Source organism: Protopterus annectens, chromosome 7.part1 (genome assembly GCF_019279795.1).
Source record: "Protopterus annectens isolate FY-2018-M chromosome 7.part1, PAN1.0, whole genome shotgun sequence".
Lineage (NCBI taxonomy): Eukaryota > Metazoa > Chordata > Ceratodontiformes > Protopteridae > Protopterus > Protopterus annectens.
Genome location: NC_056740.1, coordinates 196,927,187 through 196,942,607, shown reverse-complemented (window position 1 = coordinate 196,942,607; position 15,421 = coordinate 196,927,187). Strand labels below are relative to the sequence as shown.

The window sequence follows — 15,421 nt, the reverse complement described above, 5'->3', positions numbered from 1 at the left end:
TCTAAAAACTTGATATAATTCATAGAGTGATGTAAAGTGAATTTCAAGAAATTTGTTGTACTTTCCAAATATCCTAAAAAGTCCTTATGTCTCTCTACAGTATTTGCCCATATCAGATAGATATCATCCACAAAGCATTTGTAAACTTTTAAACAACTTTTGACGGGGTTGTTGTTGAGCACATAGGTGTTCTCCTACTTGTCAAACACAGAAAACTGCTGCCACGGCTGATTTTCAATCAGCTGTTTAAACATGCTGGCAGTTGTACTGTATAAGACTGCGGTAGAGTGGAGAATGGGGAGTTTGTCTTTCCCCACTGTAGTACAGCCTTGGAGTTGGTATATATACTTAGCAATAGGGTAGAGGCACAGCCCACATAAATGGGGGTGCAGGGGAGATTATCCCCCTTCAAAAAAGAGAGTTTTTCAATCAGATACTGATCTATAAGTTGTTCTCAAATCTCTTGCTGTTCAATGAATTAGTCTTTTGAAAAACATGTTGGACTTGCATACACACACACACACACACACACACAAATAAATAAATAAATATATATATATATATATATATATATATATATATATATATAGGCGGAGACGGTGGTGCAGCAGTTAGCGTTATCGTCTCACAGCAAGAGGCTCTCCGGTTTGATCCTCGGCTGGGGTGCCTTCTGTGTGGAGTCTGCATTTCATAGGTTCATAGGTTCATAGGTTTATACTAGGCTATCTGCCCTAAGGCATTTATAAGCCTAGCCCAAATTTTTGTGGCTTACGCCACCCCTTATATGAAAATAGGTTCATAGGTTTATTCTAGGCTATCTGCCCTCCCTGTGGTTTCGTGGATTTCCTCCGGGTGCTCCGGTTTCCTCTCAAATCCGCAAGACATGCTGTAAGTGGAGTGGACACTCTAAATTGGCCCTAGGCATGAGTGCGTGCATGTGTGTGCCTTCTGTGGAAGGTTGGGCACCGGGACGGCAATTCGACACCGTAAAACTCTACTGCCAATCATGAGTGGACAGGTGATCTGCTGTGGCAACCCCTAACTGGGAAAAGCCAAAAGAAGAAGAAGAAGATATATATATATATATATATATATATATATATATATATATATATATATACACACACACACACACACACACACAACTGCACGAGGAAGTAGTTGTAACTCCAAATATACCAGCTCCAACAATGATGGCGAAAAACAGTGAAAGCAGTCTTCTCTAAAGCATATATGGAATAGATGAACAATTCAGTTCTAAAAAATCCTTTAATGCACACAAATGAGAGGAGATAGTAGCCTAATTTGCATTAAATTTATTATTGCCCTTATGGCTAGGTCATGGGAGAAAAGCTTCTGAAATTGATTAGTTAGTTCACTTATCTAGCTAAAAAAGTGCTTCTTGAAGCAATGTAATTTTAAAATCAGGGTTAAAATACTGTATGTTGCTTCCCAGCAGCCAATTTGTTCATACATTTGTATCTATCAATACTCCAGTTTAAGCTTTAGTAATAAATCTGCTATGGTGTTTGCTGTGGTTCTGTCTCAGTGTTTGATTTGCAACTAATTATCACTTACATTTCTTTACCTCTTTTATAGTAAAATAGAACTTTTGTTGTATAAAAAATAAACACATGCATCAGCTCCATTATCGGTTACATTTTTCATCTTCAGAATAAGTGTTCTTATTTTTATGGATCCTTTGCATTTGTATTCCTTTTTTGTGATCAACAATGTTTGGAAAGCACTATAATTCAACAGCAAAATGTTGTGCGTTTCTTCCGTATGATCAGCAGCAGTCATGAAACAATTTAATTTTTTAATCATAAGCAAAATGTTCTGCTGCTTCCAAATCACAGGTTCAACTGCACTTGTAAGGTAACATATTTTCATGAAAAAAATTAAGTATGTTTATTGACAGATCAACAGGACTTGTAAAAAAGCAGTATTTTTTAATCATCTGCAACATATTGTATGTTTTGTCTCTGTAATTAACATTGCTTTTTCAAGCAGTAATTTTTTTTTCTAATAAAAATTAAAATGGTAATTTTGCTTCCCCAATATTCATTTTGACCACACAACTTTAGCTACAGTAGTTCTAGTAAGGCCAACAATCATAACTGACAAAAAATCTTGGTGCTTTACCTATGTTTTGAGTCAGCCTGCCTAAATAAAAAAAAAAAAAAAAAACTTGCACTTTGGTGTGGTTTGAGTTTGCAAATTTTTTTAGCTACATTGTTTAGTTATTGTAGATGGTGACCAACTAATGTATCTCTATCCATTCCTATTTTAGAATGCCAGTTGTAATACATTTCCATCTTTACTGAGTTCTAGCACAAAGTATTTGCAGCAGTCACTGTGTATGGCATTGAGTAAAACTGTGCTGCTAAGATTATCTGCTGCATATAGCAGGTCGAACATTTAGATTCCTCATTAGAAATGCCTTACATTTTGTGCTTTTTTAGTATTCCTTCTCTTGTTGCCTTACTTTTTTCTTCTTACAATAGTTCCTGTATTTGTTTTTCTTCTCCTGTGTGATTAACTGTCATTTCCTGCCTGCAAGCTGATCTGTGGTACATCCCTCTTGTTCTTCTATTGTTGTGATTCCAGATCCCTTCCGTTATATAGAAAAGTACTTATCCATTTTTATCTCCCTTGTTTTTGTATGCATGTGAATACTTTGTAACTTTGTGTTACCTCCCATAGAACTATATGTGAGGAGAGCTGGTATTAATGTCTCAGCTGCACCCCACCCCCACACCTGCTCATCACTCCAGTATGCACATCATGAATTGATTGTTAGATGCCAGCAGCAAAGTCAGAAACCATGCCAGTGAGACAAGTTACATGCAGAAAATAATGAAAGTTAATTAACTAGAATTGTGTGCACATAAAGCACGATGGATTTAACTGTTCTCAATGTGAATGAGAAGCATTTTCACCACTAAGTAACTTGTTCACTATATTAACATTTGTTGGGGTAAAAAATGATCCACAAGTTAAAGAAAGTAATTTATAACGTAGGTGATCATGTCTTTCCATTATATCAAAACAAGTATATAGTGTTGTCTTTTTTTCTCTTCCTTGCAGAGGTGGAACAGATTGAAGCAATAGCCAAGTTTGATTATATTGGTCGATCTCCAAGAGAGCTGTCCTTCAAGAAAGGGGCATCACTACTCTTGTACCATCGTGCCTCAGAAGACTGGTGGGAGGGTCGCCACAATGGGGTGGATGGCCTCATACCTCATCAATACATTGTTGTGCAAGACATGTAAGTTGACTGGTTACAAGTTTTAAACTAATTCTCGGCATAGTCCTAAAAGATCATTAGTACAGTGTCCAGTTATAGGTATTTTAAGAAAAATGTGATGCTCATAACTGTTTCTGCAAATGTGGGACAGATTGTAACACATATTTTGACATGGATACTTAGCAGCCAATACCTTAAAGTAAAGAAACTGTCACTCAAATTATGACCTCATTGTTATTGCTGTTGTAGTGCTGCACTGAAGTTGCTTGAGGTACCCATGTATCCCTAGAGTAATTTTGTTGCATGTATTTAAAACCTGATTATAATAAAAATAACAGTTAAGACAGAGTGAAGCTGAAATACTTTAAAACAGTACTTATTTACTTTTCCTGCATTAAGCAATGTCTAGGGCTTTCTACTTATTTTTAAAAATCATGTTTTAAACATCCAGCTGCTGCAGGGCTAGCCACGCGGCAGAGTAAACCTTGGCTGTAAATGATTGTCATTGTTGAAGTCACACCCTGACCCGATGTGCAGAAATGGGAAAAAGGCAGTGGCAGCTTGTCCTGTTGGACTGCAGCCCCCCACCCCCCCACCCCACCCCCAGCTGAAAACCAAAAATAAAATAAAATCCCAAACCTCAGGAGGGATCGGACTGCAAGTTCTGCAGTCTATGCTCAGCATTCTGGAACACACTCATCCTTGCTCGGCTGGAGGCCAGAAGAGAAACAGGCTGATTTGGGGCTTTGCAATGGACTGTTTTACTAGATGCAGTGTGTGTGTGTGTGTGTGTGTGTGTGTGTGTGTGTGTGTGTGTGTGTGTGTGTGTGTGTGTGTGTGTGTGTGTGTGTGAAATGCCCCAGTTAACTATAACTAGTGGCTAGAGAGAAACCCAGATTCAAACCCTCAACCTTGGATACAGGTAGCAGGAACCTGAATTCCCTCCCGACCACCACTTGCGAAAAGCATTTAGATTTTTGCCTCATAGTTTTGTTCTGTTCGTCATAAAATCTCTGTTTTTCTGGATTTTCAGACATTTGAATTTCAGACTTCATATTCTTCAGAAAGTACATGGTAACACAAAAAAATGTATTCCAGCAATTTTCTAAGATTATAAGATCAATATTTGAAATTTGTCCCTATTTTTGGGGCTGTATTCCACCATTATTGGCTTTGTGCAGGTTTTTTTGTGCTAAGAGATTGAGAGCTATGGTGAGAACTGAATTCACTGAATATGTTTGGGGGCTATATTCAACCATTATTGCCCAGGTGTTTTGTCTTAAGAGGGTGAGAGCTATAATGAGAACTGAATTCACTATATGATAGACATTTAAGTTTCAGTCTTCCTGTCTTTGAAGAAACAGCTGATTTGGCATAGTGGACTGTTGCTGTGACTGTAGTGCACAGTGTCCCGGGTTCAAGAATTGGCAATAAAATGCATGGTGGTAGCACAGACTTTTTATTCTAGCAACTTTCCAAGGTTATACAAGCAATGTTTAAAATGTTTCCCTTGTTTTTGGGCTTTTGCCTCCCCCCAAATAAATTTTGGCTTTTTCCAGATTTCTTGAAAATGCATGTGTTGCACTGACTGTTGCTCTGCATTTAAGTAGCAAGGCTTTAATGACCATCAGGTAAGCTTGTCTGAGATTGTAAGATGCAAGTAAGCTTTAATAAGCATACTGTTAAAGAATTACCAACATTGAAAGCCTTTTTATTGTTGCCATGCAGAGAATATTTAAATTTTATTTATTTTACATTTGTTGACCGGAATAGTCCTACTATATATATATATATATATATATATATATATATATATATATATATATATATACAGTACATTGTGACAAACAGTGAGAGGAGTACATAAGACATAAGAATAAGTAACTGTAGTTTCACATATTTACACTATACGTGGTAGGTCAGAAGTATAATACATTCCTTCTATTTCTTCTTTAAGTCATTTAGCCTACACTATCCAATTGAATTAGAGTCTTTTGGACATGGCTGAGTTGAAGTCTTAGGGACAGTGAGAAGATCCTAGTCAGGTTTAGAGCCAGGACAGAGCCAGTGTGATTTAAAATGTTTTCTGAGATTTTATTTGAATAGAGTTAGTGAACAATTAAGAGTGATGTTGGGTGGTTGTTGATTCCAGATTTTGCCAGTTGAGTTGGCGAATAAGGCTTCACAAGCTGAGTTTTTGGATTTGATTGTTTGAATAAGTAATTTATTGGATGCGCAGAGTTTGCTGTGATTACTATATGAGGTGACAATGTTTTTGAGGGATGAAATATTATCTGGGTGGTGTAGGGCTTTATGGGCTAATGTGAGCTGAGTAAAATGAAGAAGGGTAGGAAGTTCAAGCCACCCTAGGAGATTTAGATTGTGGCAGTGGTGTGTCCTATAGGATGAGCCCGTGGCAAATCTAGCTATATGGTTGTAGCAATGGGATAATTTGTTGATTTCAGTGCTACACAGGCCTGTGAATAGGGGGGAGGCATAAAGGAGGGTGGAAAGAAGATGACATGCAATGGAAGTTCTGTCAAGAGGAGTGAGGAAGGGTCTAAGCTTATAAAGTGATCCTAGTTTTTTTGTTTATGGTTTTGATGGTTTGATTAATATGAGCATCATATGTAAGATTATTGTCTATTGTGACTCCCAGGAGTTTAGTTTGGGCATCAGGGTAGATAGTGGTCCCATTGTTAGATGTAATGGTCATGGTTGGAGGGTTGGACCTACGAGTGGGTGCAAAGAGAAGCAGCTTAGTTTTTTGGGGGGTTTACTAGAAGACAGCAATTAGTGAGCCAATATTCAACAGTATTGAAGGTGCTCTGGGTTAAGGAAAGCAGATCAGATTGCGAGGAGGCAGACTAGATCAATGCAGAGTCATCTGCATACTGAATACATGTAGCCTTGGGAATAACAGTTTACAGATTATTAATAAACATGGAGAATAAAAGGGGTATTAGTATTGAGCCCTGAGGGACTCTTAAGTTGATGGGTAGACAGGATGATAGCTTTTCTTGCCATAGGAAGGCCTGTTGGCGTCCAGATAGATAGGACTGAAACCATAGTAGAGAGTGGGAGTCAAGGGAGAAGCTAGTTAGGGTCTGTAGGAGTAACTGATGGTTGACCATGTCGAACGCCTTAGATAGATCAAGAAAGAGAGCAGAAGAGAGTAGATTACTATTCCGGTTATGGTTGATTACATTGGTGAAGGAGAGAAGAGCTGAGGTTTTGCTGTGAAAAGGTCTAAAGCCATGCTGAGATACAGCCAGTAGCTTGCCTTCTACAAGGTGGTTCATAAGTTGTTTCTGGATACATTTTTCCATTATTTAAGCTAGTGGAGATAGAATAGTGATGGGTTTGTAATTAGATAGTTCTGTAGAGCTTCCACTTTTATGTAATGGTATAGCATGAGAAACTTTCCAAATTGATGGGACAGAGGCTTCGGATACTGTTCTACTTATTAATATTGAAATTGGGTAGTCTATGAAGTCAGCAGCCTTTTGCAAGTATTCTGCTGGGAGGAGGTCAGCAGCTAGAGTGGTGGGCTTTAATTTTTTGATAAGACAATGGATGAGAGAGGTAGGAACAGGTTGGAAGCTAAAGGAGGGAGTGGTGTTAGGTTTCTCATTGTCCAGGTAGGAAGAGGGGGGCACGAAGTGGCTGGCCAGGGTCTTGATGGTCTCTGTAAAGAAGCTATTGAAGGAGTTCACAGTGTTTTCTGGTGACTCCTTATTAGGGGTTAGAGGAGAGGGGGTAGGAGTATGTCCTGGGTGAAGTAGCTTATTTAATCCAGCCCAGAATTTTCAAGGATTGTTATTTATTTTTTTTTTTTTTGTTGTAAAGGGTGGTAGTAGTTCTTCTTGTCTAGGATAATAGATTTTTTAGTATTGTTTCTTAATTGCCTATAACTAAGATGGTGTTGAGGGTCTTTGGTGGCACACCAGGTTGCCCAAGCTTTGTTTCTGATTATGATTTTAGATTTAGTGTCTTTTGTCAGCTATGGTGCTGACTTTGTTTTGGTTCTGATGGTGCAGGTGGGGGCGTGGGAGTCGAGGGTGGCAAGGAATCTGTTATTGAAGTATTCCACTGCATCTTCCAATGGGAGTACCTTTAGGGGCGACCATTTGCAAGCCTTGAGCTCATTATGAAAGTTGGTGAGGTTAAAGTTTTTGCTAGATCCTATTGTTTTAAAGGAAGGTACTTGGGAGTTGTCTGTCTTGAGCTTAATTATATATGTGAGGCAGTGGTCGCTTATGTCATCAGGTAGGGCCCCAGAGTTATATGATTCGGGAAGACTGTTGACAAGTATCCAATCTAAGGCGCTTTCTTTATTATTGTTTTTATTAAGTCTGGTGGGGGAAGTAATCACCTGAGAAAATCCATACAGGTTGATATGGGTGGTGGGTGCAACAGTGGAACATGAGTTCCAGTCAATATTGAAGTCCCCAAGAACAATGGTTTCTTGGAGGTAGTTATTAGATAACCATTGTAAGATGTCTTCTAGGGTGCTGGTATTTTTACCTGGAGGAATATAGACACAGACAATGTACCTGCATTTGTTTTTATTGATTTGGAGTTTGGTAATTAGGATTTCTGTGTTGCTATCTTGGGGTGGTTGTAGAACATCTGTAGTGACTTGTAGATTCGATTTGTATAGAACAGCAACTCCACCACCTTTCCTTTTAGTTCTGTCCTAAGTATCTGATAACCTGGAGGTGTAACCTCGTTATCTTTAGTTGCTGGTTTCAGCCAGGTTTCTGTGAGACAAAGTATGTCTGGGGAGTAGACAGCTAAGAGGGCATGTAGGTCATGAATTTTATTGTTTAGGCTTCTAATATTCAGATGACAGGCTAGGAATGAGTTGTGGGGCCTATTAGACAGAGGGAAACTGGTAGGATTATTGGAGTAAGAGCTTGGTATAGCTGTGGGGCAGGACCGGGGTTAGGGTGGATGTCGCCAGACTTTATGAGATTGTGATGCAGATTAACTGTGAGTTTTATTATTTTTAGTGGGAATTTATGGTAATCTTTTGTTTTTGGGGATGTATAAACAGATCTGGTTAGGTAGAGATATGTGGGGGTAGCCGAGTTGGTTAAGAGGGGTGTAGAGAAGTAATCATTTTTATTCAGTAGTGGAAGGGAAGACGTGTGAAATTTTGGGTACTGAAAACCAAAGCTGGACTGGCTTTTGTACATTGTCAGGATATGTGGGACAACAACTAGGGTTATTACTAGAAGAATCGTGAGGATATTGCGAAGAGACATTATGTAGGTTCGAGTAATAAATAGTTTCTGTTAATGTCTCAGTGTAGCAATCCTTGATGGATGATTACTAGAGATGGGTGGAGTAATTAATGTCGGGCCTGTGTCGATTATACAATTAAGTGGGGGAGTGGCTTTATGGCTATAAAGTTAAGGATACTGGGGGCAGGTGGGATATGGGGGTAGGGTGGGGTGCAGAGCGAGCCTGAGCGCAGGGAGGGTGAGCAAAGCAGGGATAAACCATATCTCAAGGTACCATTATCCAGGGTTTTACAGTAGGTAACTTGTGATTCCTCTATGAGAAGCAAGACTTAAATAATAGTACTGTTAGCTTTTAAATATAATGTTAGATTAAATCATGCCGCAAGCTTCAAATTATAGTTCTGCTAGATTTAATAATAGTTCTGTTAGCTTTTAAGTATGATGTTAGATTAAATAATGCCACAAGCTTCAAATTATAGTTCTACTAGCTTTTAACTGGGTTATGGGGACACATGAGCCATTTCCAGTGCTTTGGACACAGGTAGCATGGTTAACAGAGAAATAATCTTAGGTTATGGTTATTAGCCTTGTATTTTATTTAAAGCTGGTGGGGCCAGGATGTACTGCTTCCTGATCCAGTCGCTAGCTTTACGTAGTTCTCAGAACATAGATGGCCTTTCAGAGGTACATTGGGGAGGTAGGACCTGCAATGGAGAGAAGATGAACTGGCTTTAACCACTATTATACAGCGGCTTGGGCTATACACATGATTCATCAAGTTAATGTCTGCTACACACAAAGACTCTTACCCTTTAATTATTCAACACTTCTAGAACCCAGCGCCTGAGCATAGTACTATTAAACAAATTAAAATAGTGGAATTCAGGTAATACGCAGCATGCGTTTGTGCACTGACCTCTTCGATTAACAAAGTTGCATTCACAGTCTGTCCCCAGTAATCTACATCAACAACATTCATTTAGTTCATAGCTAGGTTATTATGCTAGATAACATTTAGATAATGCATAGCTAGGTTGTTAGGCTAGAAAACATTCATTTGTAGCATCGCAAGGGTAGTACAAAATTCAAATGCTAAATATATGCTAAAAAAGTCTGCTGCTATAACAAATTATAGAGACAATTTAAGCCAAGGCAGTCGATTTCAAGTAAATGCATTCAAGTAATGCATCTCTAGATTGCTAGGCTAGAAAACATGCATTTGTAGCACACAAAGGTGATACAACTAGAAGACATTCATGTATAGCATAGCCAGGTAGAGTATGCTAGCTAACATTCCAACGCTAAATATATGCTAAACATGTCTGCTGCTATCACAAATTATACAGACAATTTAAGCCAAGGCAGTAGTTTTCAAATACACATGCTTTACAATATTCTTAGTAACTGATACGCAATGTGAGTTACATACCACAGCTCGCAGATTGATCCACCTACTGGGCCCTGAAGCACTGGAAGTTTAAAAATGGATAGATGAGGGCAATATATAACCTAGGTTCTTAGTCAGGTGGGGGGAAGGACTTTATTAATTGATAGGCTGCTCAGACTCGCGGGAATAAACCATATCTCAAGGTACCATTATCCAGGGATTTACAGTAGGTAACTTGTGACTCCCCTAAGAGAAGCAAGACTTAAACAATAGTTCTGTTAGCTTTTAAATATGATGTTAGATTAAATCACACCGCTAGCTTCAAATTATAGTTCTGCTAGTTTTAATAATAGTTCTGTTAGCTTTTAAGCATGATGTTAAATTAAATCACGCCGCTAGCTTTAAATTATAGTTCCACTAGCTTTTAACTGGGTTATGGGAACACATGGGTTGCTTCCAGTGCTTTGGACACAGGTAGCATGGTTAACAGAGAAATAATCTTAGGTTATGGTTATTAACCTTGTATTTTATTTAAAGCTGGTGGGGCAGGGATGTACTGCTTCCCGATCCAGTCACTAGCTTTAGGTATTTCTCAGAACGTAGTTGGCCTTTCAGATGGAGCATTGGGGAGGTAGGACCTTGTATTTTATTTAAAGCTAGTGGAGCAGGGATGTACTGCTTCCCGATCCAGTTGCTAGCTTTAGGTAGTTCTCAGAATGTAGTTGGCCTTTCAGAGGGAGCACTGGGGAGGTAGGACCTTGTATTTTATTTAAAGCTAGTGGGGCAGGGATGTACTGCTTCCTGATCCAGTTGCTAGCTTTTGGTAGTTCTCAAAACGTAGTTGGCCTTTCAGAGGGTGCATTGGGGTGGTAGGACCTTGAATTTTATTTAAAGCTGTTGGGGCAGGGATGTACTGCTTCCTGATCCAGTCGCTAGCTTTAGGTAGTTCTCAAAATGTAGTTGGCCTTTCAGAGGGAGCATTGGGGAGGTAGGACCTTGTATTTTATTTAAAGGTGGTGGGGCAGGAATGTACTGCTTCCCGATCCAGTTGCTAGCTTTAGGTATTTCTCAGAACGTAGTTGGCCTTTCAGTGGGAGCATTGGGGAGGTAGGACCTTGTATTTTATTTAAAGCTGGTGGGGCAAGGATGTATTGCTTCCCGATCCAGTCGCTAGCTTTAGGTAGTTCTCAGAATGTAGTTGACCTTTCAGAGGGAGCATTGGGGAGGTAGGACTATGCTCGCAGATTGATCCACCTACTGGGCCCTGAAGTAGGTTCAAAATCTACATAACTAGATAACGTATAAGCCTTAGGTATTGAAATACATATGAAAGTATTTGTAATAAAGAGCAGGATTACAGTATTTTCAGAAGCTCCCTACATTTGTTGGAGACTTGCAGTCATCTTTTGCAGGCTTTACCAGTAAATTAAACAGAATGCCAATCTATCGTGTGTGGTCCATAACCTGTGCAGTAATCCTTTAAGCAGTTTATCTTGACCTTGTTTCCTATTTGCTGTTCATTTTCTACTTTGAACATGTTTTCCCCATGAAACAAATAGATAGTTGTCAGGCAGCAGGTCTTAGTTGGATAAGAAACATTTTTACAAGTGGGGGTATCACAGAGATTACGACTTTCAGCATGTTACTTGGTACTTTTATAAAGCTGAATATAAATTATAATTAGAACTGCAGTGCAAGGAGAAGTGGTTTGAGTTGAGTGCTGCTTGTTTTTTTGTACTTGAGTTTGACTGGCATTCCAGTAATGTATTTAAAAAGTAAGTAATGAATTTAAAAAGTAATTCATTTTTTCATGCCTCACAACCTTTTTGTTTCCATCTAGATTCTAAGTAAGCTGTCATGTAGTCAATGCACTGAAATATTTTTTTCTTCTATACTTCATTTTGTCTTGATTGGACTCAAATAATGATGGTTTGGCACCCAGGGCAGCATATTTAATTAAAGTCCCAGTTTTTGTGGTTTTGAGCATAGCTCTGCCCCTTTCTAGTTGGTCACACCCCTTCCAATTGGCTCCACCCATTCATCTGTCTCCTGCAGCCCCACTTTGATTTGAAGTCACCAGCCACCACTGGAAAAAGGGGTTATGGATGGATGGATGTTTTAACCATCCAGGTACTTAGTTACAGTAACTGAGCTACCATTTAGATTTAGAATTAAGAGGATTTTTTTCAGTTATGGGATGGGTGTCCACTATGGGCATACATTTGTGAATATGCCTTCTGCACTTCGTTAGTACCAGGTTCAATACCTTACAATGGCATAGTAAATCCTACACAGCATTCAATGAGATGTACAGAAGGATGATCCAAGCCTCCTGATAAAAATCGAATGGTGTGTTAATAAGCAGAGAAAGTATAAAACTAAGTGATAGTTGCTGAATGATCAAGGTGAAGGTCAGATGATTTCAGTGGCAGCATCAGAAAAGGATCACTTCAGTCAGGAAATGTAATTGGTTGTCTATAGCATTGCTGACTTTCATCAAAGACATGTTGCACACTTACAGCATGCAAGTTTGCTTAATATACTGGTCTCCATTAAATTCATTAAATAAAGAAATGTACTACAGCAGGATGTGGGTAAGTTATATTTACCCACAAACCTGTTGTGGAATATTGCTGTTTTACAGTGGTAGAATGTAAACAATATAAACTTATTACCTCTTTTAAATAATACAATTTTATAAAAGGGACTCATTGTGAATTTTATTTCTGTGTGCTGATACAAGTCAGAAGAGATGTCTAGAGGACGTATGGTGCTTGCACCTGGTTGTGACCACTTTGAAACACATGAAGCACGTCCATTATGTGCATTTTGTACCACTCATATCGCGGCTTGTTGAATTTTCATTTCTTCTCCATTCTGATTTATCAGTACAGGTATATTGTGAGGTATAAAATGGTAGAGTAAGTGACAGATATGTATACTTTTTGCCATGAAAAAGGACGTAACTTTTTATGGCACCACCAGCAGAATGACTACTTCAGATTTACTATTCGTTTCAAGGGGAACCTTCAACTAGGATTCATGTGCAGACTTGTGTGGAGAGATCAGCTTAGATGTGTTAAAGAGGGAAGCAGAAAACAGAAGTAGACTGAGATGTAAAAATATTTAGCTGTCTGTCTGTGGATGTATATGAAGACATCTGTTGTAAACTAATAATATGGCCTTGAGTGGGGAGAAACATCATGGTTTACAGATGAACCAATGGGAGAGAAAGAGATGGCTATTAAGGACAACTAATAAATCTGTTAATGAGGTAGGAAGAAGGCACTAAGAGTAATAAGAAACACCAGTCTAGCTCTGAACTTGGCTGCAGACATAAAGAGATGTGAACTTGTGGTCTGTCTATTTACCTAAATATTTAGGTAATTTATTACCTGAGGCTAATGAAAAATGAGATAGCTGGAGTCACCCGTATATCATATGACACACGTGTCTTTTAGAAAATTCAGTTCTCATATATTTTTTACTTTGTTAACAGTGTAGGTGGTCTGTTTGACAGACTGTTTTCTGCCATGACCAGGCCCATTAGGGAAAATGTGTTAAAAACAATACTAGTAAATTACATTAATGAAACAATTAAAGCTTTTACAGGAATGTGCATACAAAATCATATGTGTATAGTTCAAAAAGGACAATATACCATTAAAGTATATAAAGCACAGACATGAGATTTAAAATAATCTAGTATAGACCCCAGTGAGTTCAGAGTTTAATCTGTATCTACTGTGATAGTGTCAAAAAATGGAGAACTGTCTGTCAGAAGTGAAAATATGTATCTACAGAAGTGAAGAAATATATCTGTTTTCAACACTTTCTTTGTTAGGAACCATAAAAACATACATTTAGTTGAAACACACCAGTGCACTTTACTAGAATTTGTACGCTAGAGGGAAAATTGGTTAAAGTGGAAGCTTTGGATACAGAAAATTGATTGTTTTCTTCACTGCAAGTAGATTAATGTAAAAGTAAGAAGAGTTGCATTGTTTTATAATGTATAATATATTGTGCTACATTCCTACATGCTGTTTGGGGAAAATGATTAATGTATTTAACTCTTTTACTATCCATGATATAGAGACAAAAATAACAACACTTTGATAAGAATTCATAGCTTAATCCAACCCCATAAAATGTGCTATGTATTAGACATATGTTCTTTAAAAGAGCATACATTCTTTCTCAAAATAAAGATGCATGATATTACTAAGCTTGAAAAACAAGAGTCAAATACTGTGGAAGTAGTCAGTGGCATAATTCAGTAATAAGAAATTAGTTTGTGGTACATGAAATGGCAAAACAAAAAGTGGGCTGTTAAAAGCTTTAGACCCGACCTTCTCAAAAGCTTTAGATATGTGCAGAACAAATAAAATTACTACTTTAGAGTTAGAGTCATTAAATAGAAAATGAATATTGGTAATGTAAGTCAGATATGGCAAAAAATAGAAATAAAGACAGAATGTGTTACAAAAATATTTGATATGAGAAACAGAGTTATGCTAGGATCCAAAATGGAGCTGGACTTACCGCATCTTTTTAATTAATGTAGTCAGTAAGTGCTGCTGTCGGCAAGAGAGGAAGACCTGCCCAACATTTAGTTACTACTGCAGCAACTGTGTTAATAAAGGCATTTCTCTAAAAAGTATAAAAACAAATGATGTAGCCAAAATAATGTGCATTATATTAAACAGAAACATAAATTGTTTATAAGTGTTGTTGAAGTGATAAAACACAATATATTGAAATCTGAAAAATTTTCACCTAAAGCACTTGGCTGATTGCTGGAAAAGTGCTAAGAATTAATAAACTACTTATTTCTATGTGTTGAATTTCAACCTGACAGGGGAGCAGAGTGTAATATTTTAACAGAAAATACTTTTAAACAGCAAGAAGCTAGTTGGTCCTGAGGAGACAGTTTTGTATAAACTGTTAAGGTATTGTGACTATTGATTGGCACTGCTAGGTCAAAATCAGCTGACGGCTGATTACCAACCTAAAATAATCTGGAATAATTTCTCAAATAGTATCTCTTAAAGAAGCAAGATCACTTTATATTTTCTTATGTGGCTTGCGAAATGCTATGTGAAAAGCTGTAGATTGCAAAATGAATTCACATGTGTAGAAGGTCAGTCATAAACACAGTTCAGGTACTGTCTAGAACAACAGTAATAATATCCTGCATGATTTATTCTTAGGCTTAGGAAATTTATCAGCAGACCCTTACATACAAATAAATGCTAGTGCAGTTCCATTAATACATGCTGTCTGAAAAGTGCAAATTAAATTTAGAGCAGGCTCTTACTTATTTACTGTCTGCAAAATTCATGATTGCTGTCATTCTCCCTGCTTCTCTGATCATTTACGTTAAACTATCTCAGATCTGAATAAAGTTTAAACTGTTTTCTCATTTTTATATCTGGTCTTATCAACATGTATTTCTGAGGCAAGGAAAGGATCACTGATATTCAAAACATAATAATGACAGTGATTATTACTCTATGTCATATTACCACATTT

At 37.8% G+C, this 15,421-nt stretch overlaps 1 protein-coding gene across 2 annotated transcripts in view; it reads left to right on the top strand.

Annotated features, from left to right (window-relative positions):
- Positions 1-15,421, top strand: part of SRGAP3 (SLIT-ROBO Rho GTPase activating protein 3) — a 2,107,662-nt gene that overhangs the window by 2,003,112 nt on the left and 89,129 nt on the right. For both annotated transcript variants that reach the window (XM_044078646.1, XM_044078643.1), the window contains exon 19: positions 3,091-3,271. In XM_044078646.1, the coding sequence (XP_043934581.1) occupies positions 3,091-3,271 (181 nt within the window). The remainder of the gene's footprint in view (positions 1-3,090; positions 3,272-15,421) is intronic.